This window comes from Hemiscyllium ocellatum, chromosome 30 (genome assembly GCF_020745735.1).
Source record: "Hemiscyllium ocellatum isolate sHemOce1 chromosome 30, sHemOce1.pat.X.cur, whole genome shotgun sequence".
Lineage (NCBI taxonomy): Eukaryota > Metazoa > Chordata > Chondrichthyes > Orectolobiformes > Hemiscylliidae > Hemiscyllium > Hemiscyllium ocellatum.
This window is the reverse complement of record NC_083430.1, coordinates 46,034,707-46,059,493: the sequence shown is the minus strand read 5'-3', so window position 1 is coordinate 46,059,493 and position 24,787 is coordinate 46,034,707. Positions and strand designations below refer to the sequence as shown.

General features: G+C 42.9%; 1 protein-coding gene across 1 annotated transcript; it reads left to right on the top strand.

Moving 5' to 3' along the window:
* The first annotated feature begins 663 nt into the window (after positions 1-663).
* Positions 664-6,391, top strand: LOC132829845 (CCN family member 2-like). The gene is made up of 5 exons (XM_060847223.1): positions 664-861; positions 1,460-1,682; positions 3,121-3,372; positions 3,934-4,145; positions 5,257-6,391. The coding sequence occupies exons 1-5, from the start codon at positions 793-795 to the stop codon at positions 5,554-5,556; spliced, it is 1,056 nt and encodes a 351-aa protein (XP_060703206.1). The 5' UTR covers positions 664-792; the 3' UTR covers positions 5,557-6,391.
* The last annotated feature ends 18,396 nt before the right edge of the window (positions 6,392-24,787 follow it).

Genomic DNA, 24,787 nt, shown 5'->3' with positions numbered 1-24,787 from the left:
ATAATGTGTGCCCAGTGAAATATGTTTGAATGTAACCCTGAATGATATTAATGTTTTAGGTGATTAACCATGATAATTGGTCTTTGTGCACTTTTTCTGTGTAATCTGTAAGAATCTAACTGCTAGATAATCTCAAAATGGTTACGAAACACTCAGTTCAGGTCAGATATTTGGCCAGCAAAATGTTATTGAATCACAGATTGATGCGAACATAGTACAAAACAGGAAGCCATTCGGGCCATTCACATGTACTAACCCCGCAATACAGCGATCCTTTCAGTCCCATTCTCCCGTGCATTTTAAATGGCTCTTTTACAAATCCTTACCGATTTCTCTTTTGAAAACTGTTCTGCTTCCACCACATCAGAGCTTCCTTTTTTGTTTAAAAAAAATAGAAAATCACTGCTGTGTTGTCGGTTTTGAAAGGCGAGGTGTGAAGGAAATATTGTGTTGAAGTGGGTCCTTCCTTTTGAACAAAAACCACAAATATTTCAGGTAATTTTTTCTCTCGGTTGGCGGCTTCATCTGAAACCACTTTTTGGCTACGAGGAATTGGAAACATCCGTCAGGAATGTGGCCACATTTTGGCCGCACGGGGATGTTGTTGACCCGCCCTCTGAGCGGCTACTTAAAGGGACGGGGTTGGCGCTGAGTTCCCGCAGAGCTGGAGGAGCAGGACTGAAATCCATTCGGTCAGTGCTGAAGAGATCAGGAAACTGGCCCGTTCGCCGCAGCAAACCGGCGCATTAAATTAAAAAAAAGGCATTATTTCTTGTCAGGGGGGAAAAGACAATGTCTGGTGAAATGGAATTGACCTTGTGCCGGTGTCTGGCGTTGCTTCTGGTCCTCTCTCGGTACTGGGTAGGTTCCAGTGTCAGCGCAGCCCCGCAGGCGCCCGCTCACTAACCGGCTGATCGGCTATGGGAGGAAGCAGCTTATACATTCGGACAGTGTGGAGGGCGAGACAGACCTCCGCAAGCTCCCACTGTACCACCGCCTGTATTCGGCAGTGGATTTCTGGGTTAAAGTGGGCTGAAACTCCTCAGATTTTTAACCACCTTATCGTGTCGCTGCTGTTTTGGGTGGGGGGCGGTGGGGGGTGGGGGTGGTCTGTCAAACAAATCGCCTCTGACCCTTGTTCTCCGCTGAACTGCGCCTCTCACTACCTTAAAGAGCGGGTATTGTTTCGTGCGTTGTAAAATTTTGGATGGAGCAGTTATTACAAAAATCAAACAAATAACAAAAAAAATTAAATACAGAGCAGGCTGAGCGCTTCCTTTAAGGGTCATTATGTTTCATATTTTCTCATTTTGTACGGGAAAATAATCCCAATTGGTTTCTGTTTCCAATAATTTGGGTCTATTTGTATGGATGGGAGTTGAAGATGTAAACTTTATTTCAGTCCTTCGCTGGCACCATCCCATTTTTAATTAAATGGGTTTTGTTTCTCTCCCGTTAGGCCGGAGTGGGGGCTGAGGACTGCGTGTACCCTTGCCGTTGTCCCCCGGGACCTCCGAGCTGCCCTGCCGGGGTGAGTCTGCTGACTGACGGCTGTGGCTGCTGTAAGGTCTGCGCCAGGCAACTGGGTGATGTGTGTGACTCCACGCAGCCCTGCGACCAACACAAGGGGCTGTACTGCAGCGGGCCCACTCTCTCCAGCGAACAAACTGGCATCTGCGTGGGTAAGCAACTGCTGAACCTGACAACAAGCCAAAAGGAAATGGCTCATTCCTTACCTCTTCCCATGAGAAAGAGGTGGTTGGTCTTTACTTGATCAGATTCCTAGATGTTTCTGAATTGTAATCACTTTTGTAATGTAGACACAGGGTTCAATTTGCCCAGAGAGCAACCCTCCAAAACAGCAATTCAATAATAGACAAGCAAATGTAACTATAACATTGCATCATGGAATGAGATGTGGGATTAGAATGGTTAAGTGGTTGTTTTTGACTGGTGCAGATTCAATGGGCCAAAGGGTCTGTTATTTCTGTGCTGTAGACAGTTTGCCTTTTCTGAATCTATGAACCTAATGCTATGATTACTCAGCAGGTCTGACAGCACCTGTAGAGAAAAGCTACTGTCTCCATTTTTGCTGAAGAGCTGTAGACATGAAAGATTATAAAGGGCTGAGAAACTCAGCAGGTCTAGCAGCAACTGTACAGAGAAACAGAATCAGCATTTCGGGTCCAGTGACCCTCCTTCAGAATACCTGGAAGATTTAGCTCTGTTTCTCCGACCCACTGACTTTCTCTGGTATTCCGGTTGTTGGAGAAACACAGCAGGTCAGTCAACATCTGTGCAGAGAGAAACCATTTATGTTTCGAGTCCGATATATGACTCTTCTTTCGAACTGTTTTTCTCTTCATTCTTCAGATTTTCAGCATCTTTTTTCAAATTAATGGTTGGTGAGGGATATATCGACAAGGACAAAACACCAAGGGCCAAAGGGCCTGCACTGTTCTCTGTTCACATTGGGGAGAACTCTCCCACCCTTACATGTGTGATCATTCTTTTCTACCTAAGGGTGGATGGAGCCTCTGTCAATGCCCCTCACAGCGCAACTCTTGCTCATTACATTACTGCAGTGTTAGCTTGGATTGCCTGCTGGGGGGTGCTGTTGTGGTGCAGGAGCAGCGTCCCTACCTCTGGACCAAGAGGCCCAGGGTACAAGTCCCACCTGCTTCTGTATAATAATATCTGAGCAGATTGATTGGAAAATATATGGATTACCTGCTTGTATCACTAAAATGCATGTGAACCTCCTGAATGTGACAGGTGTTGCATAGAATCTGTTGAGAGCAAGAGTGTAAATGTTTCACATCATCCTTGCTCTTGCAAGAAGCAAACCAATTATTGATTTGGCATTGGACCCATAATAAACCCTAAAAATGCTGGGAACCTTCTCCAAAACAAGCAGCTTAAAAGTAAAAAGAGTGAATATTAAGTCTGAACTTTTTGTTTCTACGGAATTTTGGATGCTAGAGCTATTTTTAAGGGTCACCTGATTCAAAACATTAACTACTTCTCTCGCCACCATTGCTGCCAGACCTGCTGATTTTCTCCAGTAGTTCCTGCTTTTGTTTATTCTTTTTTCTAAATCCTGGTTTTTCTGTCTTTTAGCAAGGGAGGGAGCGACCTGTGATCTGGGAGGAGTGATCTACAGGAATGGAGAGACATTTCAGCCCAGTTGTAAGTATCAATGCACTTGCATGGATGGAGCAATCGGCTGTGTCCCTTTCTGTATGGATGACATGCGTCTGCCAAGCCCAGATTGTCCAGTACCCAGACGAGTGAAGATCCCTGGAAAATGCTGTGAAGAGTGGGTTTGCGACAAACCTCGGGATCACTCAGTCTTCAATGCTGCCATGGCAGGTAAGGGTTAATCCTTCATGGAACTCAGTTCTCACTTTCTCCAGCAATCATTCACCAGCTGAACTCCTTCACTGACAGCCTTTGTTGTGGAGATGTAGTTCCTAATAATATTCACAGCTAAATATTTAACAAACTCAACAGAAGTGGGGGGGTGGGGGTGAAAGACTGGAGTAGCATTGATGAGCAAACCATCTACTGCAATGTGCTTTGCTGAGATTAAGTTAAAAATTATACAACACCAGATTATAGTACAACAGATTTAAATGGAAGCACTAGCTTTCGGAGTGCAACACAACCACCTGATGAAGGAGCAGTGCTTGGAAAGCTAGTGCTTCCAGATAAACCTGTTGGATTATAATCTGGTGTTGTGATTTTTAAATTTGTCCACCCCAGTCCAACACCTGCACATCCAAATCACTTGCTGAGATTAATAGTGATAATTGTGCCACTCAGTACAGTCACTTAATGAAAGGGAATCTGTTAAATCATTATTAAGACTTTATAAGGTATTGAATGTCCAGGGAGTTTCCCTACCTCTTAAATTTTTTTAAAATTTTTCAGTTTATAGGCAAGAAGCTATTTTTGGCCCCGATTCAAGTCAGGTCCGTGACAATTGTATTGTCCAAACCACGGACTGGAGTGCGTGCTCAAGGTCATGTGGAATGGGGCTTTCCACCAGAGTAACTAATGACAATAGGAAATGCCGCTTGGAGAAGCAGAGCAGGCTGTGTATGGTCCGGCCCTGTGGTGCCAATCTCGAGAAAAGTATCAAGGTATTAAACTCCTCACAATATGTCAGTTTAACAGTCTATGATAGAGAAAAACCCTCTGCTTTATGTTGGAATTGTTAATTGTTGGTTTCTTTTGAAACCTGTGCAATAATCCATATAAATACTAATACAATTTTACATGAAGGTTTATAGTTTGTTTAAATTCTCCTCTCACTTAAAATTACTGCCTAATATGGCACTAAGTCATGCGAACCTGCAAGTTCCAAGTACCTTCCTGCTCTGTGCAAAACCTAGGGGTAGGCTATTCACTGTTTTACCCTTGAATCTGTTACCTCATTCAGTGAAATCAAAGCTGATTAGCAACATTATCCCAAAGTGCTCACTTTTGCCCCATATTGGTCATGCTATTTTTGGCTGATAAACCTTGTGCTGAATTATCTGATCTCCTGTGGAAATGTAGTTGTAGTGCTACAATTGAATACAAAACTGACAAGGAAATTGTTAGTTGATTAGATGTGATTTTATTCCCTGTCTTAAATTGACCACTTTAGTTTTCACCAGAGTGCTTTCCAACCAAATCTCATGCCCCCTACAAAATATGTTGACAGCTGAGTCCTAACATCTCCTACTGTGACGTAATAAATTTGTCTCAGCCAGGTAAATGGAAGATAATAAAAACCAAAGAACAATAGAAATTGCTGGAAAAACCTATCAGGTCTGGCGTCACCTACAGAGAAGAAACAGTCAACGTTTCAGGTCCAATCAATGTTTAAAGGGACCTCTTCTCTGAAGAAGGGTTACTGGATTTGACATATGGACTCGACATATGGACTCTGGTTTTGATCTTGATGCTCCCAGGCTGGGGGAGTGACAATATGTGCTAGGGCTTCAGGGCATTGAAGAGCAAGTCATTTCAGATGAAGTACTAGGGGGTGGCTGTGGAGCTCATTCACGAGCAAGGGTCAGTACTTTCAGAAGTGAGAGGGAAATCCTATATCTTATGACATAGATATGGCAATATTAAATTTTAAAAAACCTTTTGTAAATGGAATTTGGTCCAAATTGTTATTTGAGTTGATGCCCATAGTGCTTGCCTCAAAGTGCCTCTTGGCTGTTTCTAATTTTTTTTGTTGTTCCCCCCTCCTTTTTGCAGCGAGGTAAAAAGTGTGTCCGCACTCCAAGGCCAATCAAGTCAATGAAATTTGAGTTTTCTGGTTGTACCAGCACAAAATCTTATCGACCCAAGTTCTGTGGAGTCTGCACTGATGGGAGATGCTGCACCCCTCACTCCACTAGCACCCTACATGTGGAATTCAAATGTCCAGAGGGAGATCTTATCAAGAAGAAGATGATGTTTATCAAGACCTGTTCCTGTCACTATGATTGTCCCTCTGACAATGACATTTTTATGGCAACATATTACAGGAGAATGATTGGTGACTATGCTGCATAAAAGCAGAAGCTTCTAACTGTTGACTAGCTGTAACGGCACAGTATAACTGTCTTTAGATTCATTTGATATCTGCAGTGATTTAGAATATTTGTTTCCAAGGAAAGGTGGATTATAAACGAGCATATATCCATAAATACTTTGTTCTGAATATTATCCCTTTCTGACAATCAAATGTTTGAAAATGCAGTCTTGCTGAAAGCAAATTTTGTTTTGAAGATTCGCCCGATAACATTGGTCCAAATTGTTTTTGAATTGCTCCCTTCCACAGCCGTGAATTTGCAGTGAAACTGAGGGATTAGTTCTACAAAGCTATGGATGAGTTGTTGCATTAGGCAATGGAAAATCAGAGGTGTTTCCTATGATTGTCCATTATATGCAGCTCACAAATGAGGCTCATCTCCCTGCTGATGGTACACATTCATAAAATCAAAGAGTGCTGACTTCAGTGCCAATCACCTCACAATTTAATGCGTTTTATTATGTGCAGTAATGCATTAGTGTTCCAGATGGAGCTGTGGCTAAGAACTTCTCTTTGAATCTGTTTCCACTCTAAACCTTTTGAATTGTGACCCAGCCCAGATACTATCTGATCGATACTGTCTCACATGAATTCCAAAATATTAATGCAAGAAAGCATTATTTTAACATTGCCATGTCATCATCATGTGACTGGTGTAAATATTGTAAATGCCAAGTGTACAGTTTTATATTATAATATATTATCACTTACTTTTTTTTATTGTAGCTGTATTTTTAGAGAAGATGCTTCTGTGAGGTTGGCAAGGAAGTAAATATTTGTACTTTTAGAATTAAAAAAGTCTATTTTTTATATAAATGGTCTGCTTTTATTTTGGATCCTTTTTCTTTACAAGTGGGTAAGAAAGGTGTGTGTGTGGATGGGGGCAAAGAGTCTGTATTATGTTCATGACAGTATTTTGTCATATATTGACCCTTCTGCCAAACATCAAGTATAATTACACCGGAAACAACACCGTTTCTGCCCTCGCTGCAGCCACTTCCGCCCCAGTGACATCACTCACCTGCACAACGACCACGCCGCATGCGTCTCCGCCCCCACGCCGATCTCCGCACCACGCATAACCCCGCCCCACGCCGATCTCCGTCACCATGCCTAACCCCGCCCCTACGTCGATAATCGTCACCGCGCCTAACCCCGCCCCCACGCCGATTGCCGTCACCACGCTTGACCCCGCCCCCAAGCCGACCCTGCCCCCACGCCCAACCCCGCCCCCACGCCGATCGCCATCACCACGCCCCTATGCCTAACTCGCCCTCGATCTCTTAGCCAACTGCCACTGTGATATTAACCGCCTCAACCTCTCCACCCCTCTCACCCACTCCAATCTCTCACCCTCGGAACGTGCAGCCCTCCACTCCCTTCGTTTCAAGCCCAACCTCACTATCAAACCGGCAGACAAGGGATGCACGGTAGTAGTTTGGCGCACCGAACTTTACACCGCTCAGGCTAAACGCCAGATCGCAGACACCTCCTCCTACTGCCCCCTTGACCATGACCCCACCTCCCACCACCAAACCATCATCTCCCAGACCCTACATAACCTCATCTCCTCAGGGGATCTCCTATCCACCGCCTCCAACCTCGTAGTCCCACAACCCCACACCGCTCATTTCTACTTCCTGCCCAAAATCCACAAACCTGACTGCCCCGACTGACCCATTGTCTCAGCCTGCTCCTGCCCCACTGAACTCATCTCTGCATACCTCAACATTGTCCTGTCCCCCTTAGTCCAAGAACTCCCCACCTATGTTTGGGACACCGCCCACACTTTCCACCTCCTCCATGATTTTCGCTTCCCCGGTCCCCAACACCTTATCTTCACCATGGACATCCAGTCCCTGTACACCTCCATCTCCCATCATGAAGGACTCAAAGCCCTCCACTTCTTCCTTTCCCACCGTACCAACCAGTACCCTTCCACTGACACCCTCCTTCGACTGACTGAACTGGTCCTCACTCTGAATGACTTCTCTTTCCAATCCTCCCACTTCCTCCAAACCAAAGGAGTAGCCATGGGCACCCGCATGGGCCCCAGCTATGCCTGCCTCTTCGTAGGATATGTGGAACAGTCCATCTTCCACAGTTACACTGGTAACACCCCCCACCTTTTCCTCCGCTACATCGATGACTGTATTGGCGCTGCCTTGTGCTCCCACGAGGAGGTTGAACAGTTCATCCACTTTACCAACACCTTCCACCCCGACCTCAAATTTACCTGGACCATCTCAGATTCCTCCCTCCCCTTCCTAGACCTTTCCATTTCTATCTCGGACGACCGAATCAACATGGACATTTGCTATAAACCGATTGACTCCCACAGCTACCTAGACTATACCCCCTCCCACCCTGCCCCCTGTAAAAACACCATCCCATATTCCCCATTCCTTCATCTCCGCCGCATCTGCTCCCAGGAGGACCAGTTCCAATACCGAACAACCCAGATGGCCTCCTTCTTCAAAGACCGCAATTTTCCCCCCAGACGTGATCGACAATGCTCTCCACCGCATCTCCTCCACTTCCCGGTCTTCCGCCCTTGAGCCCCGCCCCTTCAATCGCCACCCGGACAGAACCCCACTGGTCCTCACCTACCACCCCACCAACCTCCATATACATCGTATCATCCGTCGTCATTTCCGCCACCTCCAAACAGATCCCACCACCAGAGATATATTTCCCTCCCCTCCCCTATCAGCGTTCTGAAAAGACCACTTCCTCCGTGACTCCCTCGTCAGGTCCACACCCCCCACCAACCCAACCTCCACTCCTGGCACCTTCCCCTGCAACCGCAAGAAATGCTAAACTTGCGCCCACATCTCCCCCCTTACTTCCCTCCAAGGCCCCAAGGGATCCTTCCATATCCACCACAAATTCACCTGCACCTCCACACACATCATTTACTGCATCTGCTGCACCTGATGTGGCCTCCCCTATGCTGGGGAGACAGGCCGCCTACTTGTGGAACATTTCAGAGAACACCTCTGGGACACCCGGACCAACCAACCCAACCACCCCGTGGCTCAACACTTTAACTCCCCCTCCCACTCCATCAAGGACATGCAGGTCCTTGGACTCCTCCATCGCCAAACCATAGCAACACGACGGCTGGAGGAAGAGTGTCTCATCTTCCACCTAGGAACCCTCCAACCACAAGGGATGAACTCAGATTTCTCCAGTTTTCTCATTTCCCCTCTCCCCACCTTGTCTCAGTCCCAACTCCCGAACTCAACACCACCTTCCTAACCTGCAATCTTCTTCTTGACCTCTCCGCCCCCACCCCACTCCGGCCTATAACCCTCACCTTAACCTCCTTCCACCTATCACATTTCCAATGCCCCTCCCCAAGTCACTCCTCCCTACCTCTTATATTAGCCTGCTTGGCACACCTTCCTCATTCCTGAAGAAGAGCTCATGCCCGAAACGTCAATTCTCCTGTTCCTTGGATGCTGCATGACCTGCTGCACTTTTCCAGCAACACATTTTCAGCTCTGACCTCCAGCATCTGCAGTCCTCACTTTCTCCTATAAACGCTATTTGCATGGTGACAGAAACAGAAATATGAATTAAGTAGAGAATGAGAAATGGAGTGGTTGCCAATGATTATACTCTAACGAGACAGGTGCAATCAGTAGAATCCCAGCAGTCTTGATTCTGGAACTGTACTTTGACATAATATCTATTGAAGTCCTCACCAGCAGCAGCATAATAAGAATTGTCTCAAGATGTGCCCTAAATTTTGAAAGCAGTGCTACAATTTATACTCATCCAAGTTCTTAAAGGGACAATGTCATATTTCATCTATCAGTCCAGCTAATGAATAATGTAGGGTCATGATTAAGGCTTGCACCGGGTCCTTTAGGAGCAGTTATAATTCCGAAATCCTTAAAGGAACATGATGGTAATCGAAACGAATGGAGATCTTTTATTGGAACAGCATCACAATTTCCAATCCAGAAGATCTTGACAATTAAGACTTGATCCAGTTGCTGAAAAAGGTTACATTTGCATGATTGTTTATGGCCAAGAATGTTTCAAAGCCAATATATAGTCATTACGGTAATTGTCAAAATATGGCTGCCAATTTACATACAGCAATGCTCCACACTGAGATAAGTTACTGAGAAATCTGAATAAGGTAGACCAGGAGAAACTCTTCCAATGCGTAAATAGATCAGGACTGAGAGCGCATAGATTCCAAGTGATTTCGAAAAAAAGTATTCATGAGAAATGCACCCTTTCTAGGAAATGAGTGATTTGGCTTTGGAATACAATGCCTGGAAGTGTGATGAAGGCAGGTTCAATCAAGGTATTCAAGAGGATATTAGATGATTGTTTAAATACAAATAATATGCCAGGTTATGAGGAAAGGGCAGGACAATGGCACTCAGTCATGTTGCTCATTCGGAGAGACATTGTAGACATAATTGGTTAAATGGCTGCCTCCTGTACTGTGACAATTTTGTGATGGTGGAGAAAGTGTCATATGTTACAGTTGTATTTGGTGCAAAACATACCACTTTTACAGTGGAATATTCTTTAATTTGTATGGATATTTGTTCCACTATTCAATTAATGGGAGCTATTTTTAAATGGCCATAATAGGTAATTAAAATGTTTAAATACGTTAAACAGCTAACAAAGGTCTGATGTTTGTAAAATATGTTGCTGACGAGAAGAAAGCATTTTCCCTTTGCAATAATAATCCAGGCTGAAGGTCCAACTGACTGCAAAGAGCCATGTGAGACTCCCTGCAGTACACAGTCTGACAATGTATGGAGTGTAAACTACCCTGAGTGCTTAGAGAGGTCCTTAACCCTGCTAATCTGAATTAAGCAATTTAGACTGCAAAGAATTTACATTTCACACTGTCGGAAGAATGTTGGCTCAGGCTTGATGAGCTGAATGGCCTCCCGTGTTGTATCATTCCATGAGAGCTGTGCTATTGCTTTATTCACAAAAGCACAGAGCTGTCTGACAGCCAGAGTGGGTGCAAATGTTGTAAATGTGGGGCAGCCTGATGGACCTTGAGCTTTATACTGCATAAGCATACTGCACAAAGCATTGATGGGGTTATGCCTGGCTTCAGGCTTTCCCACCAGATCTATGTAAAGTACAGTTATGTGAACAAAGTATCCCACACACTTGTGGTGATTAGTTAATTTAATAGAAATTAAGATTTCTGTTCAAAATAACCACACAATTTGTCAAAGCTATTTATCCTGCACTCATTTTTTGCAAGATTCCCAACTCAAGAGATAAGCCATCATCTATACTGCATGCGAGGAAACTGTCAATCAGCAATAACGGACATATTCTCCATGGCAACACCTGTACCAATCACAGTCCACTTGCTAACCAATCAGCACTCTCTTATACATTATAAATGTCAGTTTTCCCCCTGAATTTATTTTCATACAAAGTGTATTGAGCATGATGCAAAGCTTCAATAAAATGTCTCTTTTCATCAATACTTAAGTTTTGTATTACTAAACAACTATTTCTATCTAACAAGGATCAAAGAGATAAACTAGGAGAATGTCGACCTATTAGACTAATGTCTACTTTGGGTAAGTTACTGGAACTTAGAGGCAGCGTGTTTGGGGAGGTAAGCAATGTAGAGAAGCAATGAAAGCACTACAAGCTAAGTGTAAATTGCCTTATCCTAATTTTGTAAGTACATACACTGCAATTTCAAAATATCAACTTATTTTTCACTTAAGTTTAATATTTCCAGAAAAGGTCAAGTCAATACAACTCATGCATAGTTTTGTTCACTGAAAGTGCTAATTCATGTTGGGCAGGCATAGTTTCCTGCCCACTTTGATTGACAGGACCCTCAACCTTCCGACTTATCACCCATGCTTCCACCCTTCCCCCTCCCCATCACTCACTACAGTGTGATCGTGTCCCCCTTGTCTTCACTTCTCATCCCACCAGCCGCCGTATTCAAAGGATCATCCCCTGCCATTTCAGACAACTCCACTAAAATGCCATCACCAAATACATCTTCCCCTCACTCCTCCTGTTTGTATTTCTTCAGGATTGTTCCCTCCGGGACTCCCTAGTCCATTCCTCAACCACCAACATCAGACACTGATGACCTAGCAGAACACCTCCAGTCTGTATACAAGCATGACCCTGATCATGGCTGATTCGACATTCCCCAACTTCACTTTACTGCCCTTTCCCCCTAAACCCCAGATTTCCTGACTGATCAAGAATCTATTTATCTCAGCCTTAAATATATAGTCAGGGACATTAGCCCCACTGCTCTCTGAGTAATGAGTTCCAAAAGGAGATGTTCGAAGGGAAGAAATTCCTCTTAATCCCCAGTATTAAATTGGTACCTCTTTATTCTCCGATGATGCTCTCTGGTCCTAGAATCTCCAAGAGGGGCAACATCCTCTTAGCATTAGGACATTATTAATGTTGACATTATTAATATTATATATATAAAATGTGTGTGTATATATAATTTATTTTAAAATCTTCCACCTATCTATATGTCTTATCAACTAATTATTTTATAAATTCCAAAGGCCATGTTTATAAAGTAAACAGAGATGAGGAAGCTCATTTTGAGAAGATTTGTAGCTCAGGTTGAGGTTCTGGATGTCATATCCTGTGGGAAAATGTCACCACCACCACAGGAAATGACATCACCAATCCAAAGAAACCCAAATATATAAATAGAAAGTAGGAATCATCAGCAGTGCTTCACCCAGGGACAACTGAAAATGTTACCTAGTAAGGTGACAAAACATCTGGAAATGAACCTTCCAGCTCAGCGAGCAAACCTCCATCCAGGGACGAGGAACTTCAGTTAATTGGGGAGAACAGAGAGGCTGGGATTATTCTTGTTACAGCAGAGAAGGTTAAGGGTTGGTTTAAAAAAGGTGTTCAAAATTATGAGGGACATTGTTTTGGTAAATAAGGAGAAACTGTTTCATGTGGCACTAAGAGGAGAAAGTGAGGTCCGCAGATGCTGGAGATCAGAGCTGAAAATGTGTTGCTGGAAAAGCGCAGCAGGTCAGGCAGCATCCAAGGAACAGGAGATTCAACATTTCAGGAATATGCCCTTCTTCAGGAATGAGGAAAGTGTGTCCAGCAGGCTAAGATAAAAGGTGGGGAGGAGGGACTTGGGGGAGGGGCGATGGAGATGTGATAGGTGTTAGGAGGTCAAGGTGAGGGTGATAGGCCGGAGTGGGGTGGGGGCGGAGAGGTCAAGAAGAAGATTGTAGATTAGGAAGGCGGTGCTGAGTTCGAGGGATTTGACTGAGACAAGGTGGGGGGAGAGGAAATGAGAAAACTGGAGAAATCTGAGTTCATCCCTTGTGGTTGGAGGGTTCCCAGGCGGAAGATGAGGCGCACTTCCTCCAACTGTCGTGTTGCTATGGTCTGGCGATGGAGGAGTCCAAGGACCTGCATATCCTTGGTGGAGTGGGAGGGGGAGTTGAAATGTTGAGCCACTGGGTGATTGAGTTGGTTGGTCCGGGTGTCCCAGAGGTGTTCTCTGAAACGTTCCGCAAGTAGGCGGCCTATCTCCCCAATATAGAGGAGGCCACATCGGGTGCAGCGGATGCAGTAAATGCTCCACACACATCATTTACTGCATCCACTGCACCCGATGTGGCCTCCTCTATACCGGGGAGACAGACCGCCTACTTGCGGAACGTTTCAGAGAACACCTCTGGGACACCCGGACCAACCAACTCAATCACCCAGTGGCTCAACACTTCAACTCCCCCTCCCACTCCACCAAGGACATGCAGGTCCTTGGACTCCTCCATCGCCAGACCATAACAACACGACGGTTGGAGGAAGTGCGCCTCATCTTCCGCCTGGGAACCCTCCAACCACAAGGGATGAACTCAGATTGCTCCAGTTTCCTCATTTCCCCTCCACCCATCTTGTCTCAGTCAAATCCCTCGAACTCAACACCGCCTTCCTAACCTGCAATCTTCTTCTTGAGCTCTCCGCCCCCACAACACTCCGGCCTATCACCCTCACCTTGACCTCCTTCCACCTATCGCATCTCCATCGCCCCTTCCCCAAGTCCCTCCTCCCTACCTTTTATCTTAGCCTGCTGGACACACTTTCCTCATTCCTGAAGAAGGGCTTATGCCTGAAACGTCGAATCTCCTGTTCCTTGGATGCTGCCTGACCTGCTGCGCTTTTCCAGCAACACATTTTCAGCTCATGTGGCACTAAGTCAGTAACTATAAGGACACAGACATATACAACTGGCAAAAAATCCAGAAAAAAGCAGGTTTGTCGACACAACAAAGATTGATCTACAATTTCACTGATTGCCAAGGGTCTGAGGCAGATAGTGATGTGGTGATAATGCCACTGGGCTAATAATCCAGAGGCTGAGGCTAACATTCTGGGGACATGGGTTTGAATTCTACCCTTGCTGCAGAGGGAATTTAATTTCAATAAATAAACCTGGAATATGAAGCTAATCCCATTGATGGTAAGCGTAGGACCACTATCAATTTTCATAAAGATATAATTAATTCATTATGTCCTTCAGGGAGGAAATCTGCTGTTCTCACCCAGTCTGGATTACATGTGACTCTAGACCCACAGCAATATGGTTGACTCTTAAGTGTGTTCCAAAATGGCCTAGCAAGCTGCTCAAGTTGAATACATGAATAATTATTGCTACAAGCTGCTGTAAAGGTTTCCATTGCAATCACAGTTTACCATTTTGAGATTGGCATCTCAGCAATCATTTGTTTATTGATTTCCAAAACTTGGAGTAGAGAAAGCATCTTCTGTTATTGCCAGAGGTGCAAGTAAAAGTTTGGTTTTTAGAAGAAGTTGATGAATGGAGTAATAATGAAGGTTGTGTGGTTTTAGGTTAATGTTTTGTGTTTTGAGAGAACTGAAAGTGAGAAATGTGTTTCTTAACTGATGCAAAACAGTTACGGACACTCTCAGGCTATTAAAGTGCTATTCTAGAAATGAGAAATAGTGAGAGGTAGAGATCACTGTTCTCCCTATAAGAAATGATAGCTTCTGAGATGTCTTTGTGCTTACATAGTCTTTCTTCTATCTTTACCTTTCTTCCCTTGATGGTTCCTACAATACAGTAAATCACAGTAAAGTAGTATTTCTCCAGGCATGAGAAGAGCCACATATTATAGATAATGGAAATTGGAAATAAAACAGAAAATGATGGAACTATTCAGCATCCCAGGCAGCATCTGTGGAGAGAGAAACAGATTTCAAGTCTGATATGACTATTCTTCAGACCTTTAAAGAGTTTGAAAATGGTTGCTTTTATACTTTCCACAGAAGCAGATGAAAGGTGAGTGGAACAAACAGTGTGGAGGCCCAGTGCAAAAGACAAAGGAGTTTCTAATTGGGGTAAAAGAGAAAATGTAAAATGGGTGTATATTAAGGTGTGAAGTGGTGAAATGGGTCCTCTCTGTTGAGACCAAAGTAATCAAGACACTTAGAAGACAAGATGCTGGTGACGTGACACTCGACTTATAATTATTGTAGAAGGGTGACCAACACATCGCTTACAGTAAACCACCAGGGCATGTAAAAGAGGGTTTGTGGTTTTTAGTGTATATACATTGTTATGTTGGTGTAATTAATAATGCTTTACTGTTTATTTGTATCAACATTTATCTTTTTTACTATTGCTTATTGCTTGAGTGTTTATAGCTGTTCCTCCTCTTCACATATAATTTCTGTACAAAGTTGTGGCTTTCCCATTAAAAAGGTGTAACCATCATTAAATGTTGGAATGGTCTCAAGTAGCTGACTGGCCTCCTTTTGTTCCTATTCTTTTTTGACTCTCTTCAGTGAAAAACATTAAATATTTGATCCTTTCCCTTTAATGTAGCACTGTACAGGTGCACTGCTTTATGAATTGAATTGAATTGAATTTGTTGTCACATGTACCGAGGCACAGGGAAAAGCTTTGTCTTGCGAGCAATACAGGCAGATCACAGAGTTAAGTAGCATAGATATGTAAATAATAGATAAGCAGCGGCTAAAACAAAAACACACGTACAGGCAAATGTTCAGAGTTTGAGAGTACTGTAACAACAGTAGGGTAGAAACTGGTTTGAAACTGGTTGGTGCATGTGTTCAGACTTCTGTACCTTCTCCCCGATGGTAGAGGTTGCAGAAAAACAGGGTGGGATGGATCTTTGAGAATACTGGCAGCCTTTCCTTGACAGCGGGCCTGGTAGATGGATTCTATAGATGGGAGGTTGGCCTTTGTGATTGTCCAGGCTGAGTTCACCACTCTCTGTAACTGTCTCCAATCTTGAATGGTACAGTTGCCATACCAGGTAGTGATACATCCAGACAGAATGCTCTCGATGGCGCACCTATAAAAGTTGGTAAGGGTATTCGCCATCATGCCAAATTTCCTCAGTTGCCTGAGGAAGAAGAGACATTGCTGGGCCTTTGTAACCAGTCTGTCCACATGAAGAGTCCAAGAAAGACTGTTGTGGATGACCACTCCCAGGAGCTTGACACTCTCCACCCGTTCTATTTCTGTGCTGTTAACGTGTAGGGGGGCATGAGTAACATCCCACCGAAAGTCAATAACAAGTTCCTTGATTTTACCAACATTGAGAGCTAGTTTGTTCTCAGTGCACCATTTTTCCAGGTCTTCCACCACCCGTCTGTAGTCTGTTGCGTCGCCATCAGAGATTCGACGGAGTATGGTGGTGTCATCAGCGAACTTGTAAATGGTATTAATCTGATATTTGGCGACGCAGTCATGGATATACAGTGAGTACAGTAGGGGGCAGAGTACACACCCCGGGGGGTTCCAGTGTTGAGCGTTAGTGAGGATGAAATATTGTCCCCAATCTTCACTGATTGTGGCCTGTGGATCAGGAAACCGAGGATCCAGTTGCAGAGTGGAGCTTTGTCCAAGATCACTAAGTTTAGTAATCAGTCTTGATTTATAGAATAAAGTAACATTTTAAAATAAATTTTAATGCCATGTCAATTAAACAGCAGAAAATAATCATCCTTTGTCCCATTTCAAGGATGTTATTGCATCTGAAATCTGGTGTTACTAATGTGCTTTTGGCTCAACAGCTCTAGAATCTGAAGACTTCTAGACTTCCAGGCCACTCTATCATCTTAATTACAAAATCTAGACTGACACTCCAGGGCATTGCTGAAGGAATATTCCACTTTCAGATGTGCCATTCTTTGGATGAAGCACAAACCAAAGCCCTGACTGCCTTGTCAGATGGATACTGGTCCCACAGCACTGTTTTAAAGAAGCAGAGAGGGGTTTTCCTTGGTTTCCTGGTCAATGGTTGTGCCTTAACAAGCATCATTAAAGCAGATCATTTGGTCATTATGTTGTGACTGTAGGAACTGTCTGTGCACAAATTGGCTGTCACATATACTTGACAGCAATGATTATATTTCAAACGTACGTAATTGGCTGCACAATGCTTGAGATATTCAAGATTATGGTAGGCATTAATTAATGTGAGTTATTTTCTTAAATTTTCCTAATTTCCCTCTTGCAGGGTTATATTTGTCGCTGCTTCCCAAAAATGTTTCATTTGATGCTGGGAGGAACCAATCAAAACATATTTGTGATGTCTCCACAGGTGAATAGTCAGATGTTCATCTAAACTCTTATATAAAAACATCCAGTCAAGCAAAACACTGAGAATATCATTGTATTGCCTGCATCTTCGGAGGTAAAGAGTTATAAAGGGAAAATCTCAAAAGAGCTTTGACTTTTTAAATGGTCTTTTGGACAATATTGACATTATCTTTGTTCTAGAAAATATTTTTCCACTTTGACTGTATTTAGTCACATCAATGCTGGCTCAAACATAACCCTCACCAGAACATATTCATTCAGTCCTCCCAGTTCAGTCACAACCTTTAACTGACCCCTTGGCTTCGCACTGAATTGCTGGCAAAGGGATCGTATTCTCTGGTTAATGATATATAGCATCTACATGGATTGAAAAGTCGGGAACTGTGCCCATTTTATATTGTCCCATTAACTTATAAAAGCATCTGCTCAGTGATCTTGGAATTGGCTACAAGCTGAATGGCCGAGGAGGCAGCCGGAAACTGTCAGAGGAAGTCAAGCATAAATGGAAGACCCTAAATTGAGGATATTACTTTCAGCCCATGCTTACATATGTGTGTTTGTAAATTGAAAGAAGGACATACAATAACAAATAAATATCTATCTCACCAACAAAGTTTACCCAGTAGATGGCAGCCTAAACAAATCTGTGATAAACTCACTGACCGATACAGGGAAGCCATGATGTGGAGGAGTCGGTGTTTGACTGGGGTGGACAAAGTTAAAAATCACACAACATCAGATTATAGTCCAACAGGTTTATTTGGAAGCACTAGCTTTCAGAGCGTTGCTCCTTTGTCAGGTGGTTGCGGACACCTGAGGAAGGAACAGCGCTCCGAAAGTTAGTGCTTCCAAATAAACTTGTTGGACTATAACCAGGGGTCACAGTTTGGTCTCCAGTTTCCCCAGAGGCCAAATCCTGCCAAAGGTCACCTGATTTTTGATTGACAAATGAGTTAACACTTGCGGGGACTGGCAAGGAATATATAAATGTCGCAGCCAGATTCTGGCTGCTTTTGAGAGCTGGGGAGTAGCCACCACATTGGTGTACACTAATGAACATGTATGAATTATTTACAGTACTTACAGAACCTGGTTCAAGGTAGGCCAATTAGGACAGAAATAAGGAGAAATTTCTTCACCTTGAGATTGGTGAGCATGTGAAATTATCTGTCACAGAAAACAGTTGAAGCCAAAATATTTAATGTTTTGCTGTGAGCAACAATATTTAGCTTTCATGTAACAAATATATTTTGAAAGGTGTAAAACATTTCTCTTCAGTAAAATTGATTAAACTTCTTAATACTATTGGCAGGGTAGTGAATCTGGGGAATTTTTCACTGTAGAGGGCAGTAGAGGTTGGGTCATTAAGTATATTCCAGGTTGAGACAGACAGATATTTTTAATCAGTAAGGGAATCACGGTTCATGCGATAAGGCAGGAGAATAAAGTTCAAGATTATCAATTCAGCCATGATGTCATTGAATGGTGGAGGATACTCAATGGGCTGAATGGCCCAGTTCTATACCTATGTCTATGGTTTTATGGCCTTAAATTTGGTTTCAGTACCTGGGCATCATAATGAGGTCAGATTTCATTGCCTTAAATAAAAAGTTACAGTTGAGTGGTTTTCTAGGATATATTAGAGGGCATTTAAGATCAACCATGTGGACTTTGTTTTATTTATGTGACTTTTGAATGTCAGTGGCAAAGCCACCACTTATTGTCTATCTCTAACTGCCTTTGAGGATTTGGAGATGCCGGTGTTGGACTGGGGTGTACAAAGTTAAAAATCACACAACACCAGGTTATAGTCCAACTGGTTTAATTGGGAGCACACTAGCTTTCGGAGCAACGCTCCTTCATCAGGTGATTGTGGAGGGCTCGATTGTAACACAGAATTTATAACAAAAATGCAACTGTGTGGTGAATTTGTACTTGCAGAGTTACATTGCACTTTGCTCAAAAACTGCATACATTCATGTAGAACTCTGAGCTCAAAAATTGCATGAATTTATGTAAAACTCTGTTATCTCACTTTTTAGATTAAAATCAATCTAAACATCAGGTCATAGACAGAGAACACAGGGGGCTAACACCTTCAACATATTGTCTAGCTATCACCATTGTTAATAGCTAACCCGAGAATGCAACTTTATAAAAAAGGGTTTTGTGATTTACACATGAAAGAAGTGAAATTATCACTGTATTCTAACAGATGAAAGGCTTAACAGACAATCAATTTTTTAATGTATAATTTCAGTTACATCACACTGCAAATTTTTGCTATAAATTCCGTGTTACAATCGAGCCCTCCACAATCACCTGATGAAGGAGCGTCGCTCCGAAAGCTAGGGTGCTCCCAATTAAACCAGTTGGACCATAACCAGGTGTTGTGTGATTTTTAACTTTGCCTTTGACAAAGCATCAGTGTCCCTCTCGAATGAAGAAGGATGATTACTGGACCATTTCAGTGAGCAGTTAAGGGTCAATTACTTTGCCATGAGTTTGGTACACATATTGGCCTGACTAGGAAAGGGCAACTGGTTTCCTGCCCTAAAAGATATTATTGAAGTAGTTTTATGTTTAAAAGCAATGTGACACCTTCATGATCACATTGGTAGCCAACACTTCAACTTTCTCTACTTCCGATGCAAGATGGCAGCGAAGTGACAGGGCTGCGTGTGGGCTCTTGCCCAGAGCCCATGTGCTCCCTTCTGCTTTCCTTCTTTGTTTTACTTTTGCTTCTGCACTTTATTTTTCTTTTCTTTTGGTCTTTTTGTTTATTTTCTGTGCTGGATTGATTGATAGCACTGTGGCAGCAGTGAGAGCGGGTCACATGCAGAGCGGTGGATGTGGCTTCTCCTGATGGTGGGAGGCGGTGGCAGCAAGGATGTTCTCTCACCATTTGGGGTCAGCAGCAGCAGCAGCAAAGCTTCTCCAGTGATCAGGGACAGTGATGCCGATGGCAGTGGCAAGGCGACATCTGCAGCTGAAGTGGGGCTCGTGACCTGGCGGCAGCCTGGCCTGGCTTGGCAGAGGAGCAAGGGGCCTCTTGCTGTGGGCTAAGTGTGGATTCAGCAATGACAGCGAAGTGGGCCCAGTGGCAAACAGATGGCATCTGAAGTAGGGTGACTCCTATATTCCTGACGAAGGGCTCCGGCCCGAAACGTCGACTTTCCTGCTCCTCAGATGCTGCCTGACCCGCTGTGCTTTTCCAGCAGCACACTCTCAACTCTGATCTTCAGCATCTGTAGATCTCACTGTCTCCTGACTTCTACATTGGTGAGTCCAGCAATGGCAGCAGCAAGGTGGTGCTGGTCTCCCCTGAGAGTCGTTTCCAGACAGGGTCATAACAACTTATTCTGAACCTCTTACTTATTTATTTTTTCTAATTTATTCCTGTCACCTATCATGCTGGACTCAGTTTTTTTTAACTTTTCTAATTTTTGTTTGTTTCCTAAGAATTTGATTTTAAGTATCTGTACCTAGTCTTTGTATTTAAAATGGCATTGTAATGTGGCGACTATAATCTTTGCATGTACTTTGACTACATGTGACAATAAAGCTAATTCAATTCAATTCATATTTATTGATGCTAACCTTTTATTTGTTTGTTGTATTAGATTTATTTTTGAAATCAAAGTGCATCAGAAGGCCATTCAGTACCACACCTGAAGTTATTCAGTTAGTCCAACTGAATTCGTATTTTTTCCCATAGCCATGTAATGGAGAGATTTGAATTATGCTTTTAGGATTATCAGTAATATAACCACTGCACAATCTAGTAATGCAACCATTATAGCACCACAGTTCAGTGACCGACAATTATACAGGAATTGAATAATGCAGTAAAACTTCAAAACAAGACTTTTTTTTTAGACTTAAGTGCAGGGTAGAGGATTATTGCTTGTGGAATGTCTCTTAAATCCAGGGATTGACCTCCCAGCCTACTGAGACAGAAAATGGCACCAGCCTACATTAGCATGAACTACAATATGGAAAGGAAACCATGGTTTATTTTGAGCGAGAGCCTTTGGGCCTAATGCAAATCTGATCTTGGAAGTAAGTGTGGCTCCGTTCTACTGGAAGTCAGACAGGTTTTCCCAGGCCCCGGGGCCTGTTTTTGCTCCCATACCACCATCGCTGGGACCAGAATACAGGTTTCTTTATCTCCAGGGCTGAGCATCACAGAACAATGCCACTGGAACAATCAAATCATTGTAACATTTCAGTCATCAATTATGACTTGTTTTGAAACTCTTCAGGGTTTCATTCCCACTTGGGATATAATTTTGATTTTGAGTAACAGTGAGCCAGCATCAGCCTACTTTAAACAGGCACAGAGAAAGCTGGAGAAATTCAGCAGGTCTGGCAGCATCTGTGGAGAGAGAAACAGAGTTAACATTTCGAGTCTGGTATGACCCTTCTTCAGAACACTATTAAGCCTACTTTACATTACTCTCAAACTGTATTTTCAATTGAGAGGGCTGTAATAATGTGAGCCACTTGTCTGGTATCACTCCCAATCCACTTTGAAGGCAAAATCACCATCCCCCACCCACTGAATAACTTGCTCCCTTTAATTTCCAGTTTGGTCTGGGTTAACTTGTTTACAACAGTTGCATTAATATAGCACAGACAGAAATCTAACACATATGCAAACCTGGAGTTAAAAGTAGAAGACAAATGAAATCAATGTTTTTTTTTAAATAGCTTGCAATGGCATACTTAATTCCACCACGCGAGGGCACACTAACAGCAACTATCATTTTTAAATTAGTTATGTATTGTTATATGCCTTTTAAGATCATTTGAGCTCTTAATTTAGTGAGCTGATTTGTTTAATCCAATTTCCTGCCTTATATGATCTCACCCATTTAGGCCACTATAATTACTTTTGTGTAGGCACAGCAATGATTAGAAAGGCAAATGGAATGTTGGCAGTTATTGCAAGAGAAAGTGTGAATGTTTAACTGCAGCTGAGCAGGGCGTTGGTGAGACCACATCTAGAGTACTCCTTTGGTGTCTGTATTTCAAAAAAAGATATAATTACTTTAGAAGCAATTCAGAGAAGGTTCGTTCAACTTATTCCTGGGATGATGGGTTTATCTTCTGAAGACAGGTTGGGCCTATACCCACTGAATTTTGAAGAATGAGAGGTGATTTTATTGAAATATTTAAGATCTTGAAATGATGGGATAAAGTGGTTATAGGGAGGATGTTTGGGGAGAATAGAACATATTTAAAATTAATAGAGATATGGCAATTTTTGTTTACTTTCAAATGGTCATTTGTCTGTGGAATTCCCTTCCCTAGAAAGAAGTGGAAGATGGGTCAAATATTTATCCAAGGGTAAGTGAGATAGATTTTTTTGATTGACAGGATAGTTGAGGGATATGAAAGGCAGACAAGAAAGTGGAGCTGCAGCCAGATTAGCTATTGAGTGATAAAGTTACAGAGAAGATCTCACGGAATACAGGGAAAACTAGCCATCTGGCTAGAACTAGCTCAAAAGTAGAAGACAGAGGGTGGTGGTGGAGGGTTGTTTTTCAGACTGGAGGTCTGTGACCAGTGGAGTGCCACAAGGATCAGTGCTGGGTCCTCTACTTTTTGTCATTTAAATAAATTATTTGGATGCGAGCAAAAGATGTACAGTAAGTAAGTTTGCAGATGACACCAAAATTGGAGGTGTGGTGGACAGCGAACAGGGTTACCTCAGATTACAACGGGATCTTGATAAGATGGACCAATGAGCTAAGAAGTGGTAGATGGAGTTTAATTCAGATAAATGCAAGCTGCTCCATTTTGGGAAAGCAAATCTCAGCAGGACTTATACACTTAATGGTAAGTCCTAGGGAGTGTTGCTGAACAAAGAGACCTTGGAGTACAGGTTTATAGCTCCTTGAAAGTGGAGCCGCAGGTAGATAGGATAGTGAAGAAGGCATTTGGTATGCTTTCCTTTATTGGTCAGAGTATTGAGTACAGGAGTTGGGAGGTCATGTTGCGGCTGTACAGGATATTGGTTAGGTCACTGTTGGAATATTGCGTGCAATTCTGGTCTCCTTCCTATCGGAAAAATGTTGTGAAACTTGAAAGGGTTCAGAAAAGGTTTAGAAGGATGTTGCCAGGGTTGGAGGATTTGAGCTATAGGGAGAGGCTGAACACACTGGGCTGTGTTCCCTGGAGCGTCAGAGGGTGAGGGGTGACCTTATAGAGGTATACAAAATTATGAGGGACATGGATAGGGTAAATAGGCAAAGTCTTTTACCTGGGGTCGAGGAGTCCAGAACTAGAGGGCATAGGTTTAGAGTGAGAGGGAAAAGATATAAAAGAGACCTAAGGGGCAACTTTTTCAAAGGGTAGTACGTGTATGGAATGAGCTGCCAGAGGAAGTGGTGGAGGCTGGTACAATTGCAACATTTAAGAGGCACTTGGATAGATATATGAATAGGAAGGGTTTGGAAGGATATGGGCCGGGTGCTGGCAGGTGGGACTAGATTGGGTTGGGATATCTGGTTGGCATGGATGAGTTGGACCGAAGGTCTGCTTCCATGCTTTACATGTCTATGACTCTATGTAAAACATGAAAAGAAACCCTTCAGTCCAACTCATCCATACTGCTCAGATATCCTAAATTAATCTAGTCCATTTGTCAGCATTTGGCCCATATCCCTCTAAATCTTTCCTTTTCACATATCCATCCAGATATCTTTTAAATGTTGTAATTGAACCAAGCTCCACTACTTACTTTGGCAGTTCATTCCAAACATGCATCGCCTTCTGTGTGTAAAAGGTGTCCCTCAGGTCCCTTTCAAATCTTCCCTCTCTCACCTTAACCTATGCCCTCTAGTTTTGGACACCCCCTACCCTGGGGAAAATACCCTGACTATTCACCCTATCCAATGTCTCCCATGATTGTATAAACATCTATAAGGTCAATGATTTTATCTATTGGCATTACAGGGCCAAATAGTCTGTTCCTGCTTCAAAGTCCCATGTTTGTATGTATAGGATCAGTAGAAGTCATTCAATCCTTTGAGCCTACTCTGTCATTCAATTTGATCATGCGCTCAAAGACACTTAATTGCCTATTCCCTGGACACATATATTTAAGAATAATCTATTCCTTTCTGTCTTGAAAATATAAAATGCACGTTGACATCTACAACTTTCCTGGAGAAAGGATTCCAGATCTTTCCTGCTCTTTATGTGTTGGTGACGGGAATGTGAGATTGGTGGGAAAATGCTTCCTGATTTATTTCCTAATAACCCTGCTCTGATCTTTAAATGTTCTTCATTCCTGCATTAGATAAAGTATTTTTTGTGTATCTATACTATTAAATCCTTCTTACATTTTTAAACCACTCGATCAGATCATCTCGTAATTTACTAGACATAAAAGAATTATGCATTCTGTCCTGATAATTTACTCTCTCATTCTGGTGAGTCTGTACTGCACCCAGTTGGGGCCATTGTATCCTTCCTTGAGGTGTAAAATGGAAGCAGTTACTCCATACAGAATCTGATGCTGGTTCTTTACAACTTCCTCCTCTTTGTAATTCAGATCATATTGAGTCATAGGTCAT

Bases quoted from the DNA above. Each gene is read 5' to 3' on its own strand.
- LOC132829845 (XM_060847223.1), top strand. From the start codon at position 793: ATGTCTGGTGAAATGGAATTGACCTTGTGCCGGTGTCTGGCGTTGCTT. The intron at 1,683-3,120 runs GTAAGCAACTGC...TCTGTCTTTTAG, and splicing joins ACAAACTGGCATCTGCGTGG to CAAGGGAGGGAGCGACCTGT. The intron at 4,146-5,256 runs GTATTAAACTCC...TCCTTTTTGCAG, and splicing joins ATCTCGAGAAAAGTATCAAG to CGAGGTAAAAAGTGTGTCCG.